Source organism: Drosophila mauritiana, chromosome 2R (assembly GCF_004382145.1).
Source record: "Drosophila mauritiana strain mau12 chromosome 2R, ASM438214v1, whole genome shotgun sequence".
Lineage (NCBI taxonomy): Eukaryota > Metazoa > Arthropoda > Insecta > Diptera > Drosophilidae > Drosophila > Drosophila mauritiana.
In genome coordinates, this window is record NC_046668.1 from 17,677,369 (window position 1) to 17,692,314 (window position 14,946).

The 14,946-nt window shown below is 44.3% G+C and overlaps 3 protein-coding genes across 3 annotated transcripts in view; 2 read left to right on the forward strand and 1 right to left on the reverse strand.

Moving 5' to 3' along the window:
- LOC117136147 (platelet binding protein GspB) overlaps nucleotides 1-13,935 on the reverse strand; it is a 38,546-nt gene extending 24,611 nt beyond the window's left edge. The window contains exon 1 of the mRNA XM_033296863.1: nucleotides 13,859-13,935. Coding sequence (XP_033152754.1) covers nucleotides 13,859-13,903 — 45 coding nt within the window. The 5' untranslated portion in view covers nucleotides 13,904-13,935. The remainder of the gene's footprint in view (nucleotides 1-13,858) is intronic.
- On the forward strand, nucleotides 4,819-8,687 carry LOC117136148. Its single transcript, XM_033296865.1, has 7 exons — nucleotides 4,819-5,375; nucleotides 5,546-5,932; nucleotides 5,992-6,170; nucleotides 6,230-6,406; nucleotides 6,537-6,683; nucleotides 6,754-7,017; nucleotides 7,223-8,687. Exons 1-7 carry the CDS (start codon nucleotides 5,088-5,090, stop codon nucleotides 7,323-7,325), a joined length of 1,545 nt encoding a protein of 514 aa, XP_033152756.1. The 5' UTR covers nucleotides 4,819-5,087; the 3' UTR covers nucleotides 7,326-8,687.
- On the forward strand, nucleotides 9,604-13,522 carry LOC117136149. The gene is made up of 7 exons (XM_033296866.1): nucleotides 9,604-10,161; nucleotides 10,385-10,771; nucleotides 10,831-11,009; nucleotides 11,069-11,245; nucleotides 11,376-11,522; nucleotides 11,593-11,856; nucleotides 12,062-13,522. The coding sequence occupies exons 1-7, from the start codon at nucleotides 9,874-9,876 to the stop codon at nucleotides 12,162-12,164; spliced, it is 1,545 nt and encodes a 514-aa protein (XP_033152757.1). The 5' UTR covers nucleotides 9,604-9,873; the 3' UTR covers nucleotides 12,165-13,522.
- Nucleotides 13,936-14,946: the final 1,011 nt, after the last annotated feature.

The window sequence follows — 14,946 nt, forward strand, 5'->3', positions numbered from 1 at the left end:
TGGTTCACTTTTTCCCCATTCGCATTCGCAGTTATCCAGCCCCCACAGAGAGCTACGGGAATTTTACCTTACAGCCTGCACTGAGAGAAATTACCTATCGCAAAGTAAAATTTCTGAATTAAGTTAAGTATCAAAATGGTCGAAATATATCTAAACATAAAATAGTATTACTACTATTTAATCACAATAGAAAGGACACCTTAGTGTGCATTTTAGAACAAATTAAAATTGAATTAAATAGGTGAATAAAATAGACTGCATAAAAAATTAAGATCAAGATGAAAGGGACACTTAATATAAATATTTGTTGCTCCGACTGCATCAGTAGCCATTCAAATAAAACAAAGAACATAATGATAAGCAAAAAAAATCACTTTCACTTCGTTTATTTGTTTCGCTTCGTGTAAACTGCAAAAAAGGTGTGCTCGCTGCAGAAATTGTAAATTCACTCGCCACGAAATGAGGACGCCACGGAATGTTGACAGTTCTCGGGAGGATGGCTATAGTGATGGGTTCTTGCTGCGACGGGATGGAAATGGTAATGGGAATGGGAATGGTTCCACATTTCTGAGTCAGCGGGTTGTCTGCGCTAGATGTTCGGCTTTTGGGGCTGGGGAATTGCAAATAGTTCAGACCGTTTGCGATTATTCGACGCTCGGTCTGGTTATGGCCAATTGGCAGTCAACAATGGCTGGGTGTCCCGATGATTCCATCAGTACCAACCAGTGCGTTGAACCCGTCCGTCTGGACGGCGTGTCTGGCCGATTCTTTTGCCGCTCCGGGAATTGGAAATAAAATAATGGCACAAAGCGAGCGAAATGCGTGCCGGAAACTATGGAACCCTTGTCTCTGCTCTGCAATTGCCAATGCATTTGTAATTGTCTCTGGGTGCGGATACCTTGTCCGATCCCGGGGTATATTGTCCTATAAAACGGACAGTTTATTCCACCCGAAAGTGGGAGGGAAGAAAGCGAGTCGTTATATACATGCATATATCCGCTTCTATAGACACGGCTCATCAAATAAAGCTGAGCATGTGTTATAAAATTATACAATTCATTTTGACAAAATTCCACAAATTAATATGCGCCAAAAACAACAGAAAAAAAATAAAATATATATGAAACCTGCGAAGGCGGAACAGGCAGCAGTGAAAGCCACTTGATTTATACCTTCTCGGGATTCTTGGAGCAAGGTGAAAGGAAAGCAGGAGAATGTAGAACACTTTCGGGAAAGTGGGCGTGGCACCTGCCAAGAGGCACGTTCGCGTTTCCCTGGCTCTTTGCACAATTCTTATGTATAAATTTGTACAGTGGCTTTCGATGTGGGTTACCAATGAATAAAATATGAGGAATATTCTAGGGGCTGCGCCAAGTTCGTGCGGTTTTCTTTGATAAATGGAAATTTAAGTAAAGTAATTAAAATTAAATAAATAAAGTTGCGGTTGCTGGGGGTGCTGCTACATACTTCTCTTTACTAAATGTCATGAATTAAATTTTAAACTTACCAATGGCCTTTAAAGTGGAAACTATGTTGTTCATATAAATGTTATTCATTTAAATATCCTACTTAGGAATTAATAACTATATTGTTTCCACTTTATCGACAAAATCTGGCTTTGCTACCTACTACTTAACAAAATTTAATTAAATTGATAAAAACTAATTAAAGTGCGTTGCAAAAATCACGTGCACGGCTTATGTATTTCCCAGAACTTGTTGACATAATATTTCTTAAAAAGTAGAACAATAATTAACCCATTAAGCCGCCCACTCGGCGTAAAATTTTGATGTGTGAAGGATGTTCAAAAAAAAAAAAAAAATGAATTGCCATGCCTGGGACAACTTATCTTGTGCGTTCGTTGGCGAGGCTCTTTGTAAATTTTGTAAAAATAATTGCTTCGCTCACCGATCTTTACAGAAATGATTATTGATGAACACTTTGGCCTATTTTATCAAAATCAAAGCAGACGCGACAACGTCACTTTTGCCCGCCAATGAAGCGTGAAATTCGGACCGACAACGCGGGCAAAGCGCCAGCACACATTAAATCTTGCGAAAGTTTAACCCATGCAGCCAAAAAAAAAATAAAAAAATAAAAATGGGAAAAAACCGCCTGGCACACCTTTTTGATGAACTATAAGACCATAGACATGAGCGTATGAGATGGGCGGATTTTTTGGCAAGTGCCGAAGAGCCGATGACGTCAAACGGCGGCAGTTGGCCGTTGGCAGTCGGCAGACTTTTGGCCCAGACCACCAATTGACCAACCTTTCAATCTGTTTTTATATAATTTTTTTTTTTTTTTTGGTCACGCGTAGGTGGTGGCTTCTTCGTCTCCAGGAAATCCCCGTGAATCACCTTGCAGGGGGGCGAGGCGGGGGCACGGGATTTAAGGGGATTGTGTAAACAGAAAAGTCACCAAGGAATTCGACGCGGCCAGAATAATGCCGGGAATGCCAAAATATTGATGGAAGTCAAGCCGAGAGGCTTTTAGCGTCGCGTGCCAGTCGGTTCAGATCCGCAGATGTATGTGCATCGGAATATCTAGATATATATATATATAAGTATGTAGTGGGTGAGTGTAATTCCATCGCTGACAGCGGGGCGGCATTATCATCTAGAGGCGACAACAAAGATCTCCCGCTGAATGACCAGACACATTTATTTGTTTACACAGCTCGGTTGCCGTTGCCTCATCTTGACAATCAATTAATTTCCATCCCATCCCAACCCGGTCCATTCAATTCCCGAGCACCTCCTGTCCCCCAGGAGAAACTGAAGGGGCTGGTATTGTCGACAAAGGCAAGTGGCGTCGTTGGCGCTAATTGTTTTTAATGAAAATTGCTAAGGATTTAATAAGGAAGAAGGCGCTGAACAAATGGATTTTAAAAGCCATTTCAATTATGCCATAAGTTTCTCATCAATCTGAGTGGTCACCACTACCACTGCCACTGCCACACACGCGAACGGTGACGTCAAAGATTGCAACACTGGCCAAGTTGTAGTCCTATGCACTTTCTATATATAGAAGCTTTACTAGTATGGATTTTATGATCTTTGTCTGCGCCAAAGTTCACTGACTTTCGCCCCCGACTGCCGAGGAAGAAAATAGTTTTCCACATTTTAATGAGCTTCGGCAAATAAAAGCGAATTTGCCGTATTCATTTGGCTAATGTTCTTCTTTTAGTTTTCATATCAAAAGTGCCTTGGCTTTTACAAAACGAGCCTAATTATAACTTGAATTCAAAATTCAGCAAACTATTCCAACGACGCCCGCTGAAAATCCGAATTTTCAGCTGTATGAATATGTGCGAATATTTCCAACGATAAATACTGAAAAAGGAGGTTAACCAATTTGTTCGCTTGCGGCTGGCGAAAGTGACAACGGAAAAATCACATCGGTGGGCGGGGTGCTTTTTACAAATGAGTTTCCGTATTTCATTGAATGCATATGCGAATGCATTCCTGCTATAAATACCATATATTAAACATTTTCACTTTCAGTTGGCGCTGCTCAAAACTGAGTCAATGCGATGCGTGGGCGGAATTGCAGCTGCAGTGGCTGAATTTTAATGACCCGACCAAGTGCCAAAAATAAAATTTAAAAAATAAAATATGCCAGCCAAGCGTCTAAATAAACGCGTCCATTTAAATAGAAATGATGGCGAAAGTGTCAATCTAAATCTGAGTGGGCCGATGGCCAAATGCAAGGAGTCAATGCGCTCATTAACCAAACTAATCCGCACATATGTGTGTGTATTCAAATCAAGAGGCAAAATCAATCATGGGAGCGGAAAGAGTTGACAGTCGTACCAAAACACAATAGTTCCGGAAGTTCAGGGTCTTCGCACACTGAAGGTGAGTTAGTGAACCCACAAAAGTGGAAATCAAACGACCTTGGTGGTTTGCCAAAAATTGTGGCTAATATGTCAACATTTTGGCAAATAAAATGGCAAATAAACGACAAGAAAAACGATTAAGGAGCTATTACTAAAATATATTATGACTTTAATGTTCAGTCATTAGGAAATAATCCAAAAACTTGTTGCTGTTCGACTGGAAAAGCGTAAAGGTATTTCGCATAAATACCAGTTCTTATTAAATATGGCATTTTAAAAGTTTCAGTTGAATGTATATTAAATTTAAATTGAGTGATTGTGTGACTTTGACAACAATTTAAGCCAGGTTAAAGCAACATTTTAGAAGGGGATAGCATTTTTATTAGCAAAGTACTAAACTGTGCTACGTGCAAACATCACTTTTATCTGACTCTTGACATTTCCTGCCAACGCTTCAAAACTTTGCCACTGTGCACTTGTTCAGCATTTAACCAGTTCGATAAGAATGACGGCACTTTTTCTTGCACTTCCTGCTGCTCGGAAAATGCAGTTTCCCAATAAATCTTAAAGCCTAAGCCTCTTAAAGCGGAGAAACTATAAAAATGAGCGGCAATAAATTGCTGGTAGCACTGCTGTGTGTGCTCAAGTCCATTTCTCGATTCAATTACGAAGGCGAAACTTCGTTTTCCGGCCACTAAAAGCGAGAGGAGATGGGTTACACTACAGTGTCGTCCTTAAATGCGTTATTTTGAATTCAATCAACTTTTTGCCGTCTAAAAGTATGCAGCACTAATCGGATATACGTTGAACTTTCACGGGAAATCTAAAAGTGCCAGGGCTTCAAATGCTCAAGGGATGAGAAAGGAAAAGAAAGTATCGAAAGTATATGTACTCGATATTACGACACTTTCAACTATCGAAAAACCCGGTAGGCCAGGGACTGTCAGAATTGATGGCACATCCTTAAATCGGCACTTGAGGCCAGTCATTCTTTCGAAAATTGTCGCAGCGAGCAGTGCTCTTGAAAAGTCATAAAAAGTAAAAATTAAATTCCTCTCATTGAGTCGTTGTGTTCCGTGTCGAGCAGAGTACTTTGATTTTCGCAGTCAGCACGCCGCGTGTGCCGTTCTCGTTTAGATCCACATACCAAAGTCCAGGTCCCGTTTCAACCAAGAACACCAATCCATCACCCATTCGATTCCAATACGGTTTTCCCATAAAGTTTGCACAATCGAATCTTGACAAAATGGTTACCGACGCCCAGGACACCGTTGCACCCAAGACCAGCAGCACCAAGGAGGTGCAGTGCCAGCACACCGGCGCCCTGGATGAGCCCCAGGTCGAGGAGCTGGCTCTTCCGGGCCCCGCACCCTTGGCCACGCCCAAGAGCGGCCGCGTTGGCATCTTCAATGCCGAGGACTTCTTGTCCCGCGCCCAGTTGAACGACAAGATCAACAACATCTTGCGCTCGCCCACCAAGGCTCCAAATGGTGTGCGCCAGCGTTCCGTTTTCACCAACAACAACCCATCGCCGGTGAGTAGAGTTGTCACTTCTCCATAGGGTTGCCTCCATTTTCAAGGCATATGCAAAAAAATCATGTCACTTAGCATATTTCGCATTTTTTGCAAGTCATCTTATCTTTTTATTTTTTGCCAGTCATCTTTGATGTACTATCTAATACCCTTTCCCCTACCGATCCCTAGCAAGCCACCATGCGCTTTGTGTCGTCGATGAACAGCCCATTGGCTACACGTATGAGCAGCCTTTCGCTGACTGGCGGAGTGAAGCGCGGCTTGGAGCGCGGCAACAGCAGCAGCAGCAGCATGGGAAACAGCGCCAGCGTGGGCACCAGCACCTCCGTCCTGGCCAAGGAGTGCTCCAGCCAGACAAACAGCTGCGGCCGCAGCTACATGAATATGGGCATGCACGCTGCTCCCCACTCGGGCTTCGGAGTCGTGCCGCAGTCTGGTGCCGGCTACGAGGCCGTGGGCTGGAACATGGATGCCGGCAACATAACGCGCAGCGGCAAGAGTCTCACTGGACGCTTCAACTCTGGCTATGGCTATGAGGTGGACGGAGCCTACTGCATGGTAAATGCTTTGATTTATTGCTCCGTTCGTGTCTTTGAAATATGCGTATACCTACTTAGCCACAGGCACATCACACCCAGCAGTTCCCATCGCCAATGCCACCACCACCTTTTGCTATGGATCGCGTCAGCTCGCGCACTTTTGAGTTCGAGAACAACACCCCACCACCGTGTCCAGGATCTGGACCCATTGCCATGTCCAATGGCACCATCCAGTTGCGCCTGCGCGACGGCGTTCGGTAAGTGAACTTGGTGGGAGGTTAATCCCTTGCTCATTCCAAATCATGCTCGATTCTAGCATTGACATGACCCTGGACAAAGCTGTCCGCGTGCTGAACCAGCGCAGCATGGTGGCCGCCGCCCTATCGCGCAACTGCAGCAACTCTGCCCTAATCCATCCCAATGGGCGCATCTTGCAGAGCGGCTCCAAGGTGGAGATCGTCACCTACGACGGAATGAAGGCCAACAACTTTGTGTAAGCTTAGAAGTAGCATCGTTGCTTTACTTTAAGAGTGGCAAACTAGTATTTGGAATTTAAACTTGAACTTCACATTAGATTTTCGTATAAAATCTATGCAACTATAGCTGCAACAATTTTCTTCCAGTCGCTATGCCAAAATGTGGTACAAGGGCGTTAGCTTCACCAGCGAGTCCTGTGCCCTCATCTATCTGGTGGACACAGCTGGCACTCGCACCACCACCGACACCTTCACCGACCTGACCAAGGACTACACCTTGGCGGTGTTCTATGAGTGAGTTAAGCACGAAATTTGCCCAAATCAATTCGCCAAGATCCTCTTTCCAATTAACAACACCCTCCAGCGATTCGCGCCACGGCCCATCCTTTGTGTCCGATGCCCACGACGTAATCGCCAACTCCACCTACAATTGCGCCGAGGACGGCACCGAGGTGTACGACATTAATGGATTCCGCATCACCCAGGCGGCCGACGGCCTGGTCAAGGTCAGCCGCCAGCACAGCAAGTGCCTGATTCGCACCAGTCCGGGCAATGGATCCGCCACCCTGACCACCACCGGCATCCACTGCACGGCTTCGTTGGGCAAGACCTCGCATCTGTTCGTCCGGTGAGTTGGCCACTGCATTCACACCTATTTGCAATAATGATGCACTCGAAGAATGCAATGTTCTCGTCGTATATTTATTCGATATTGATTCTATACTTTTGCAGTATTTCCCAAAGTTATAGTCACCCTTGCACAGTTCAAATATCTTTGGATATTTGAAGATTCCTTTTGTTCTTATTTAATAATATTATGTCTTTTTTTGCAGTCGTAATGAGAAACGCATGCACTTCGACGGATCCTGTTTCATTGTACGCAATGCTGGCCACTCGGCCGGATTCAATGAAAACAACCTGCTCATTGTCTACTAAGTACCGCTCGCACCATGGGATGTGCACCGCGTTGGGTGGCCATCCAAATGCCACCTATAGCCACCCAGCGGGGTCAATCGAAAATCACCCATTATAGCACCACCATCACACACATCACAGAAAACACACACACGCAAACCGACTCAAGCGTCGATATAGTGACCCCCCAAAAAAAAGAAAAAAACTAAAGAAAACAACATTGGAAAACTGGGGCCTCGGCGTGGAGAGGGATCAGATCATTTAAGAAAACCTGGTCTTCTAAACAAAAAAAAAATTATAAATGTACAACTGCATTTAAGATGAGACAGCTCGCAAAAAAAAAGCGCGAGCAACGAAAACTGGCTATCCTGATCCTTGACGGATTGCTTTTCGATTGCTCGACGTAGGCGCAACGCAAGCACTAGGGAATTAGTTTTGGATAATCACACTACATTCTCTCTATCCCTCGATATCCTTGTTTTTATACGCATACCGTTATTTAGTACAGGCAAATCAGGTGGAATAGGCCCTAGTAATCCACCTGTTGCCTGAAACGCTGGCCAAGACAATGCTATTTCGATCGGGGCCAGCGTTTAGTGTTATAAAAAGAACGAATTTGTTTCGCGTTTCGCTTTTTTTCGGCTCTCACAGTATACCAAAATTAGTTCCTAACGAATTTCCAAACGTTCTACACGTACTGGAAATGCAACAAATTCAGCAAGATTGAAAATTGAAAGTTGCAAAATTTCCACAAAGAAAAAAATGATACAAAAATGGATATATATCAAAATTGGCCTCTGAATGGAGAGTTAGCTAACCAACGACGGCTGCTTTTGGCCAACGTAACACTAGTGACAATTCAGTTAGTTCTAAGTTACCAGTTAAGATTAGTTAAGTTACTACAATCCAACCATGTTCATCCGTACACTTACTCTACACACACTCTACACGCGGTCAACAGCGCACACGTTGCGTAAAATGTAAAATGAGTGGACTTAGTGCTTAAATTTCCAAGTGTAGTCGGAATAGTACCACTACTACACTCGTGTAACACACACACACATTTGACGACAGTGCAAAGTGAGAAATAATTGTGACTCAAATGGAATACATTTAATTAGCTTACGAAACAATCGCTCTCATCTGAGAAAGACAGTCGTTTTTAAGAACCAAGTTAAAACACGAGCACATACAAATACCATTCTTTAAAAAACAAAAGTGAAACGCCTTGCAATTATACCTGTGTAGCCTTACAACAACAATCTCCAAAACTCTAAATTTAATCATCATGTATATCGAAATTAATGTGCACAAAAATCGATGTCAAAAAGTAATACTTGGAAAGTCCTGAATAAAGTAAATTCTATCTGCGCTACTGTAAAAGATTCGTATAATTTTGTTCATTCTCATGGGTTAATTCTGGAGATACAATTCGAGATACAATTTTCAGCGGCTCCTGGCAACCATATATTACCTCATACCTTTCCTCTGGCATTGTAAAAGTACAAGAAAATTGCTTTACGACTACAATTCACATTACAACCCTGCTGGAGGAGTTGTGGCACCTGAAGGGCCATCAAGACTTAAAATCTTTTTGGGCTTAAAGAGTTTGCGAGCTATGTAAATATTTATAGGAATGAATTGAACGTTTAAAATTAATTGAATTGAAAACGTTTTCATATACGAATATTATAAAAGATGAGGATGAGCAAAGTACTAAACTGTGCTACGTGCAAACATCACTTTTATCTGACTCTTGACATTTCCTGCCAACGCTTCAAAACTTTGCCCCTCTGCACTTGTTCAGCATTTAACCAGTTCGATAAGAATGACGGCACTTTTTCTTGCACTTCCTGCTGCTCGGAAAATGCAGTTTCCCAATAAATCTTAAAGCCTAAGCCTCTTAAAGCGGAGAAACTATAAAAATGAGCGGCAATAAATTGCTGGTAGCACTGCTGCGTGTGCTCAAGTCTATTTCTCGATTCAATTACGAAGGCGAAACTTCGTTTTCCGGCCACTAAAAGCGAGAGGAGATGGGTTACACTACAGTGTAGTCCTTAAATGCGTTATTTTGAATTCAATCAACTTTTTGCCGTCTAAAAGTATGCAGCACTAATCGGATATACGTTGAACTTTCACGGGAAATCTAAAAGTGCCAGGGCTTCAAATGCTCAAGGGATGAGAAAGGAAAAGAAAGTATCGAAAGTATATGTACTCGATATTACGACACTTTCAACTATCGAAAAACCCGGTAGGCCAGGGACTGTCAGAATTGATGGCACATCCTTAAATCGGCACTTGAGGCCAGTCATTCTTTCGAAAATTGTCGCAGCGAGCAGTGCTCTTGAAAAGTCATAAAAAGTAAAAATTAAATTCCTCTCATTGAGTCGTTGTGTTCCGTGTCGAGCAGAGTACTTTGATTTTCGCAGTCAGCACGCCGCGTGTGCCGTTCTCGTTTAGATCCACATACCAAAGTCCAGGTCCCGGTTCAACCAAGAACACCAATCCATCACCCATTCGATTCCAATACGGTTTTCCCATAAAGTTTGCACAATCGAATCTTGACAAAATGGTTACCGACGCCCAGGACACCGTTGCACCCAAGACCAGCAGCACCAAGGAGGTGCAGTGCCAGCACACCGGCGCCCTGAATGAGCCCCAGGTCGAGGAGCTGGCTTTTCCGGGCCCCGCACCCTTGGCCACGCCCAAGAGCGGCCGCGTTGGCATCTTCAATGCCGAGGACTTCTTGTCCCGCGCCCAGTTGAACGACAAGATCAACAACATCTTGCGCTCGCCCACCAAGGCTCCAAATGGTGTGCGCCAGAGATCCGTTTTCACCAACAACAACCCATCGCCGGTGAGTAGAGTTGTCACTTCTCCATAGGGTTGCCTCCATTTTCAAGGCATATGCAAAAAATCATGTCACTTAGCATATTTCGCATTTTTTGCAAGTCATCTTTTCTTCGCATTTTTTGCAAGTCATCTTTTCTTCGCATTTTTTGCAAGTCATCTTATCTTTTTATTTTTTGCCAGTCATCTTTGATGTACTATCTAATACCCTTTCCCCTACCGATCCCTAGCAAGCCACCATGCGCTTTGTGTCGTCGATGAACAGCCCATTGGCTACACGTATGAGCAGCCTTTCGCTGACTGGCGGAGTGAAGCGCGGCTTGGAGCGCGGCAACAGCAGCAGCAGCAGCATGGGAAACAGCGCCAGCGTGGGCACCAGCACCTCCGTCCTGGCCAAGGAGTGCTCCAGCCAGACAAACAGCTGCGGCCGCAGCTACATGAATATGGGCATGCACGCTGCTCCCCACTCGGGCTTCGGAGTCGTGCCGCAGTCTGGTGCCGGCTACGAGGCCGTGGGCTGGAACATGGATGCCGGCAACATAACGCGCAGCGGCAAGAGTCTCACTGGACGCTTCAACTCTGGCTATGGCTATGAGGTGGACGGAGCCTACTGCATGGTAAATGCTTTGATTTATTGCTCCGTTCGTGTCTTTGAAATATGCGTATACCTACTTAGCCACAGGCACATCACACCCAGCAGTTCCCATCGCCAATGCCACCACCACCTTTTGCTATGGATCGCGTCAGCTCCCGCACTTTTGAGTTCGAGAACAACACACCACCACCGTGTCCAGGATCTGGACCCATTGCCATGTCCAATGGCACCATCCAGTTGCGCCTGCGCGACGGCGTTCGGTAAGTGAACTTGGTGGGAGGTTAATCCCTTGCTCATTCCAAATCATGCTCGATTCTAGCATTGACATGACCCTGGACAAAGCTGTCCGCGTGCTGAACCAGCGCAGCATGGTGGCCGCCGCCCTATCGCGCAACTGCAGCAACTCTGCCCTAATCCATCCCAATGGGCGCATCTTGCAGAGCGGCTCCAAGGTGGAGATCGTCACCTACGACGGAATGAAGGCCAACAACTTTGTGTAAGCTTAGAAGTAGCATCGTTGCTTTACTTTAAGAGTGGCAAACTAGTATTTGGAGTTTAAACTTGAACTTCACATTAGATTTTCGTATAAAATCTATGCAACTATAGCTGCAACAATTTTCTTCCAGTCGCTATGCCAAAATGTGGTACAAGGGCGTTAGCTTCACCAGCGAGTCCTGTGCCCTCATCTATCTGGTGGACACAGCTGGCACTCGCACCACCACCGACACCTTCACCGACCTGACCAAGGACTACACCTTGGCGGTGTTCTATGAGTGAGTTAAGCACGAAATTTGCCCAAATCAATTCGCCAAGATCCTCTTTCCAATTAACAACACCCTCCAGCGATTCGCGCCACGGCCCATCCTTTGTGTCCGATGCCCACGACGTAATCGCCAACTCCACCTACAATTGCGCCGAGGACGGCACCGAGGTGTACGACATTAATGGATTCCGCATCACCCAGGCGGCCGACGGCCTGGTCAAGGTCAGCCGCCAGCACAGCAAGTGCCTGATTCGCACCAGTCCGGGCAATGGATCCGCCACCCTGACCACCACCGGCTTCCACTGCACGGCTTCGTTGGGCAAGACCTCGCATCTGTTCGTCCGGTGAGTTGGCCACTGCATTCACACCTATTTGCAATAATGATGCACTCGAAGAATGCAATGTTCTCGTCGTATATTTATTCGATATAGATTCTATACTTTTGCAGTATTTCCCAAAGTTATAGTCACCCTTGCACAGTTCAAATATCTTTGGATATTTGAAGATTCCTTTTGTTCTTATTTAATAATATTATGTCTTTTTTTGCAGTCGTAATGAGAAACGCATGCACTTCGACGGATCCTGTTTCATTGTACGCAATGCTGGCCACTCGGCCGGATTCAATGAAAACAACCTGCTCATTGTCTACTAAGTACCGCTCGCACCATGGGATGTGCACCGCGTTGGGTGGCCATCCAAATGCCACCTATAGCCACCCAGCGGGGTCAATCGAAAATCACCCATTATAGCACCACCATCACACACATCACAGAAAACACACACACGCAAACCGACTCAAGCGTCGATATAGTGACCCCCCAAAAAAAAGAAAAAAACTAAAGAAAACAACATTGGAAAACTGGGGCCTCGGCGTGGAGAGGGATCAGATCATTTAAGAAAACCTGGTCTTCTAAACAAAAAAAATTATAAATGTACAACTGCATTTAAGATGAGACAGCTCGCAAAAAAAAAGCGCGAGCAACGAAAACTGGCTATCCTGATCCTTGACGGATTGCTTTTCGATTGCTCGACGTAGGCGCAACGCAAGCACTAGGGAATTAGTTTTGGATAATCACACTACATTCTCTCTATCCCTCGATATCCTTGTTTTTATACGCATACCGTTATTTAGTACAGGCAAATCAGGTGGATTAAGCCCTAGTAATCCACCTGTTGCCTGAAACGCTGGCCAAGACAATGCTATTTCGATCGGGGCCAGCGTTTAGTGTTATAAAAAGAACGAATTTGTTTCGCGTTTCGCTTTTTTTCGGCTCTCACAGTATACCAAAATTAGTTCCTAACGAATTTCCAAACGTTCTACACGTACTGGAAATGCAACAAATTCAGCAAGATTGAAAATTGAAAGTTGCAAAATTTCCACAAAGAAAAAAATGATACAAAAATGGATATATATCAAAATTGGCCTCTGAATGGAGAGTTAGCTAACCAACGACGGCTGCTTTTGGCCAACGTAACACTAGTGACAATTCAGTTAGTTCTAAGTTACCAGTTAAGATTAGTTAAGTTACTACAATCCAACCATGTTCATCCGTACACTTACTCTACACACACTCTACACGCGGTCAACAGCGCACACGTTGCGTAAAATGTAAAATGAGTGGACTTAGTGCTTAAATTTCCAAGTGTAGTCGGAATAGTACCACTACTACACTCGTGTAACACACACACACATTTGACGACAGTGCAAAGTGAGAAATAATTGTGACTCAAATGGAATACATTTAATTAGCTTACGAAACAATCGCTCTCATCTGAGAAAGACAGTCGTTTAAGAACCAAGTTAAAACACGAGCACATACAAATACCATTCTTTAAAAAACAAAAGTGAAACGCCTTGCAATTATACCTGTGTAGCCTTACAACAACAATCTCCAAAACTCTAAATTTAATCATCATGTATATCGAAATTAATGTGCACAAAAATCGATGTCAAAAAGTAATACTTGGAAAGTCCTGAATAAAGTAAATTCTATCTGCGCTACTGTAAAAGATTCGTATAATTTTGTTCATTCTCATGGGTTAATTCTGGAGATACAATTCGAGATACAATTTTCAGCGGCTCCTGGCAACCATATATTACCTCATACCTTTCCTCTGGCATTTTAAAAGTACAAGAAAATTGCTTTACGACTACAATTCACATTACAACCCTGCTGGAGGAGTTGTGGCACCTGAAGGGCCATCAAGACTTAAAATCTTTTTGGGCTTAAAGAGTTTGCGAGCTATGTAAATATTTATAGGAATGAATTGAACGTTTAAAATTAATTGAATTGAAAACGTTTTCATATACGAATATTATAAAAGATGAGGTCTTCATGTGTTTACCTGCAAACAAATCCAAAAGCACAACGATATGGGATCGGCAGTCATGCAGACTAAGCTCTCCAACAGACTTAACCTGGAGTTGGAGCCGGAGGAGCGGCCCGCTGGCAGTGGCTGTTGATAGAGATTAGTGGATAATGCTGGGGCGGAACTATATGCCACGGCTGACTCTGTCATAGGAAGAAAGTGGTTCCATGGTTAGCGGGTACACTGAGAGAAATGGCGGGTGAGCGTAAGCGAGGCGGTGAGCAATGGGCGGGTGCGGAAGCCACAAGGCAAGGATACTCAAGCGGCGGTGATGGTGAGTTTCTCCAGCTCAGGCGGATACATACATCTAAAAATGCGTTTACTCTAGTGCTGCGTATTAAATAAAGTCGCTAACCGAACCCAGCAACCCGAACCCAGCTGAATCCTGGAACCGAGGAGGTTATGTGGCCCACGAGCTAGGGAGCCATAAAGGGCGAGAACCCCCACACATATGGCATATTCAATGCTCACGCTTGCGTGACTTGCTCGAGAAAATCCGGTGGATGGGAACGGGGGGGCGGATACGGAGCCATTTGCCTCTCGCACCCGTGCTCAACATCAAACGCTTTTCACACTTAATTGGGCGTAAAATTAAATCAGAATTGATTAAAACACTTGAATGACAGCAGCAGTCGAAGCCAGAGCTCCGGTGCTATATGGTGCTCCGAATCTGAGGACTCGGCCAAAAAGTCTAAGCATAAACAAACTTTTTGGTTGCCATTTTTCCAGCTGACGCATGGCACGTAGCCATCATCTGACCGAGTTTTCCACCCAAACCCAAACCCAAAACCCAAACTCAAACCCAAGCCATCCCACCCATCGACATCCTCCTAAAAAGGACTAATTGCTGCCTAGAAACTCCTCTCTTCTTCTGCCGTTTGCCTTTAGAAAGTTTATCAAATTCAATTTCCGCCGAAAGTTGGAATGGGCTGGATAGGCGAGGCATCAATTTTTATATTTACCATTTAATGGGCCTTCAATTATGCGAGTCTCGCTCCACCGGTATTACGTTCACATTTATACAAACTCAATGGGGCTTAATTCCTGGCCATAAATCGTCGTCG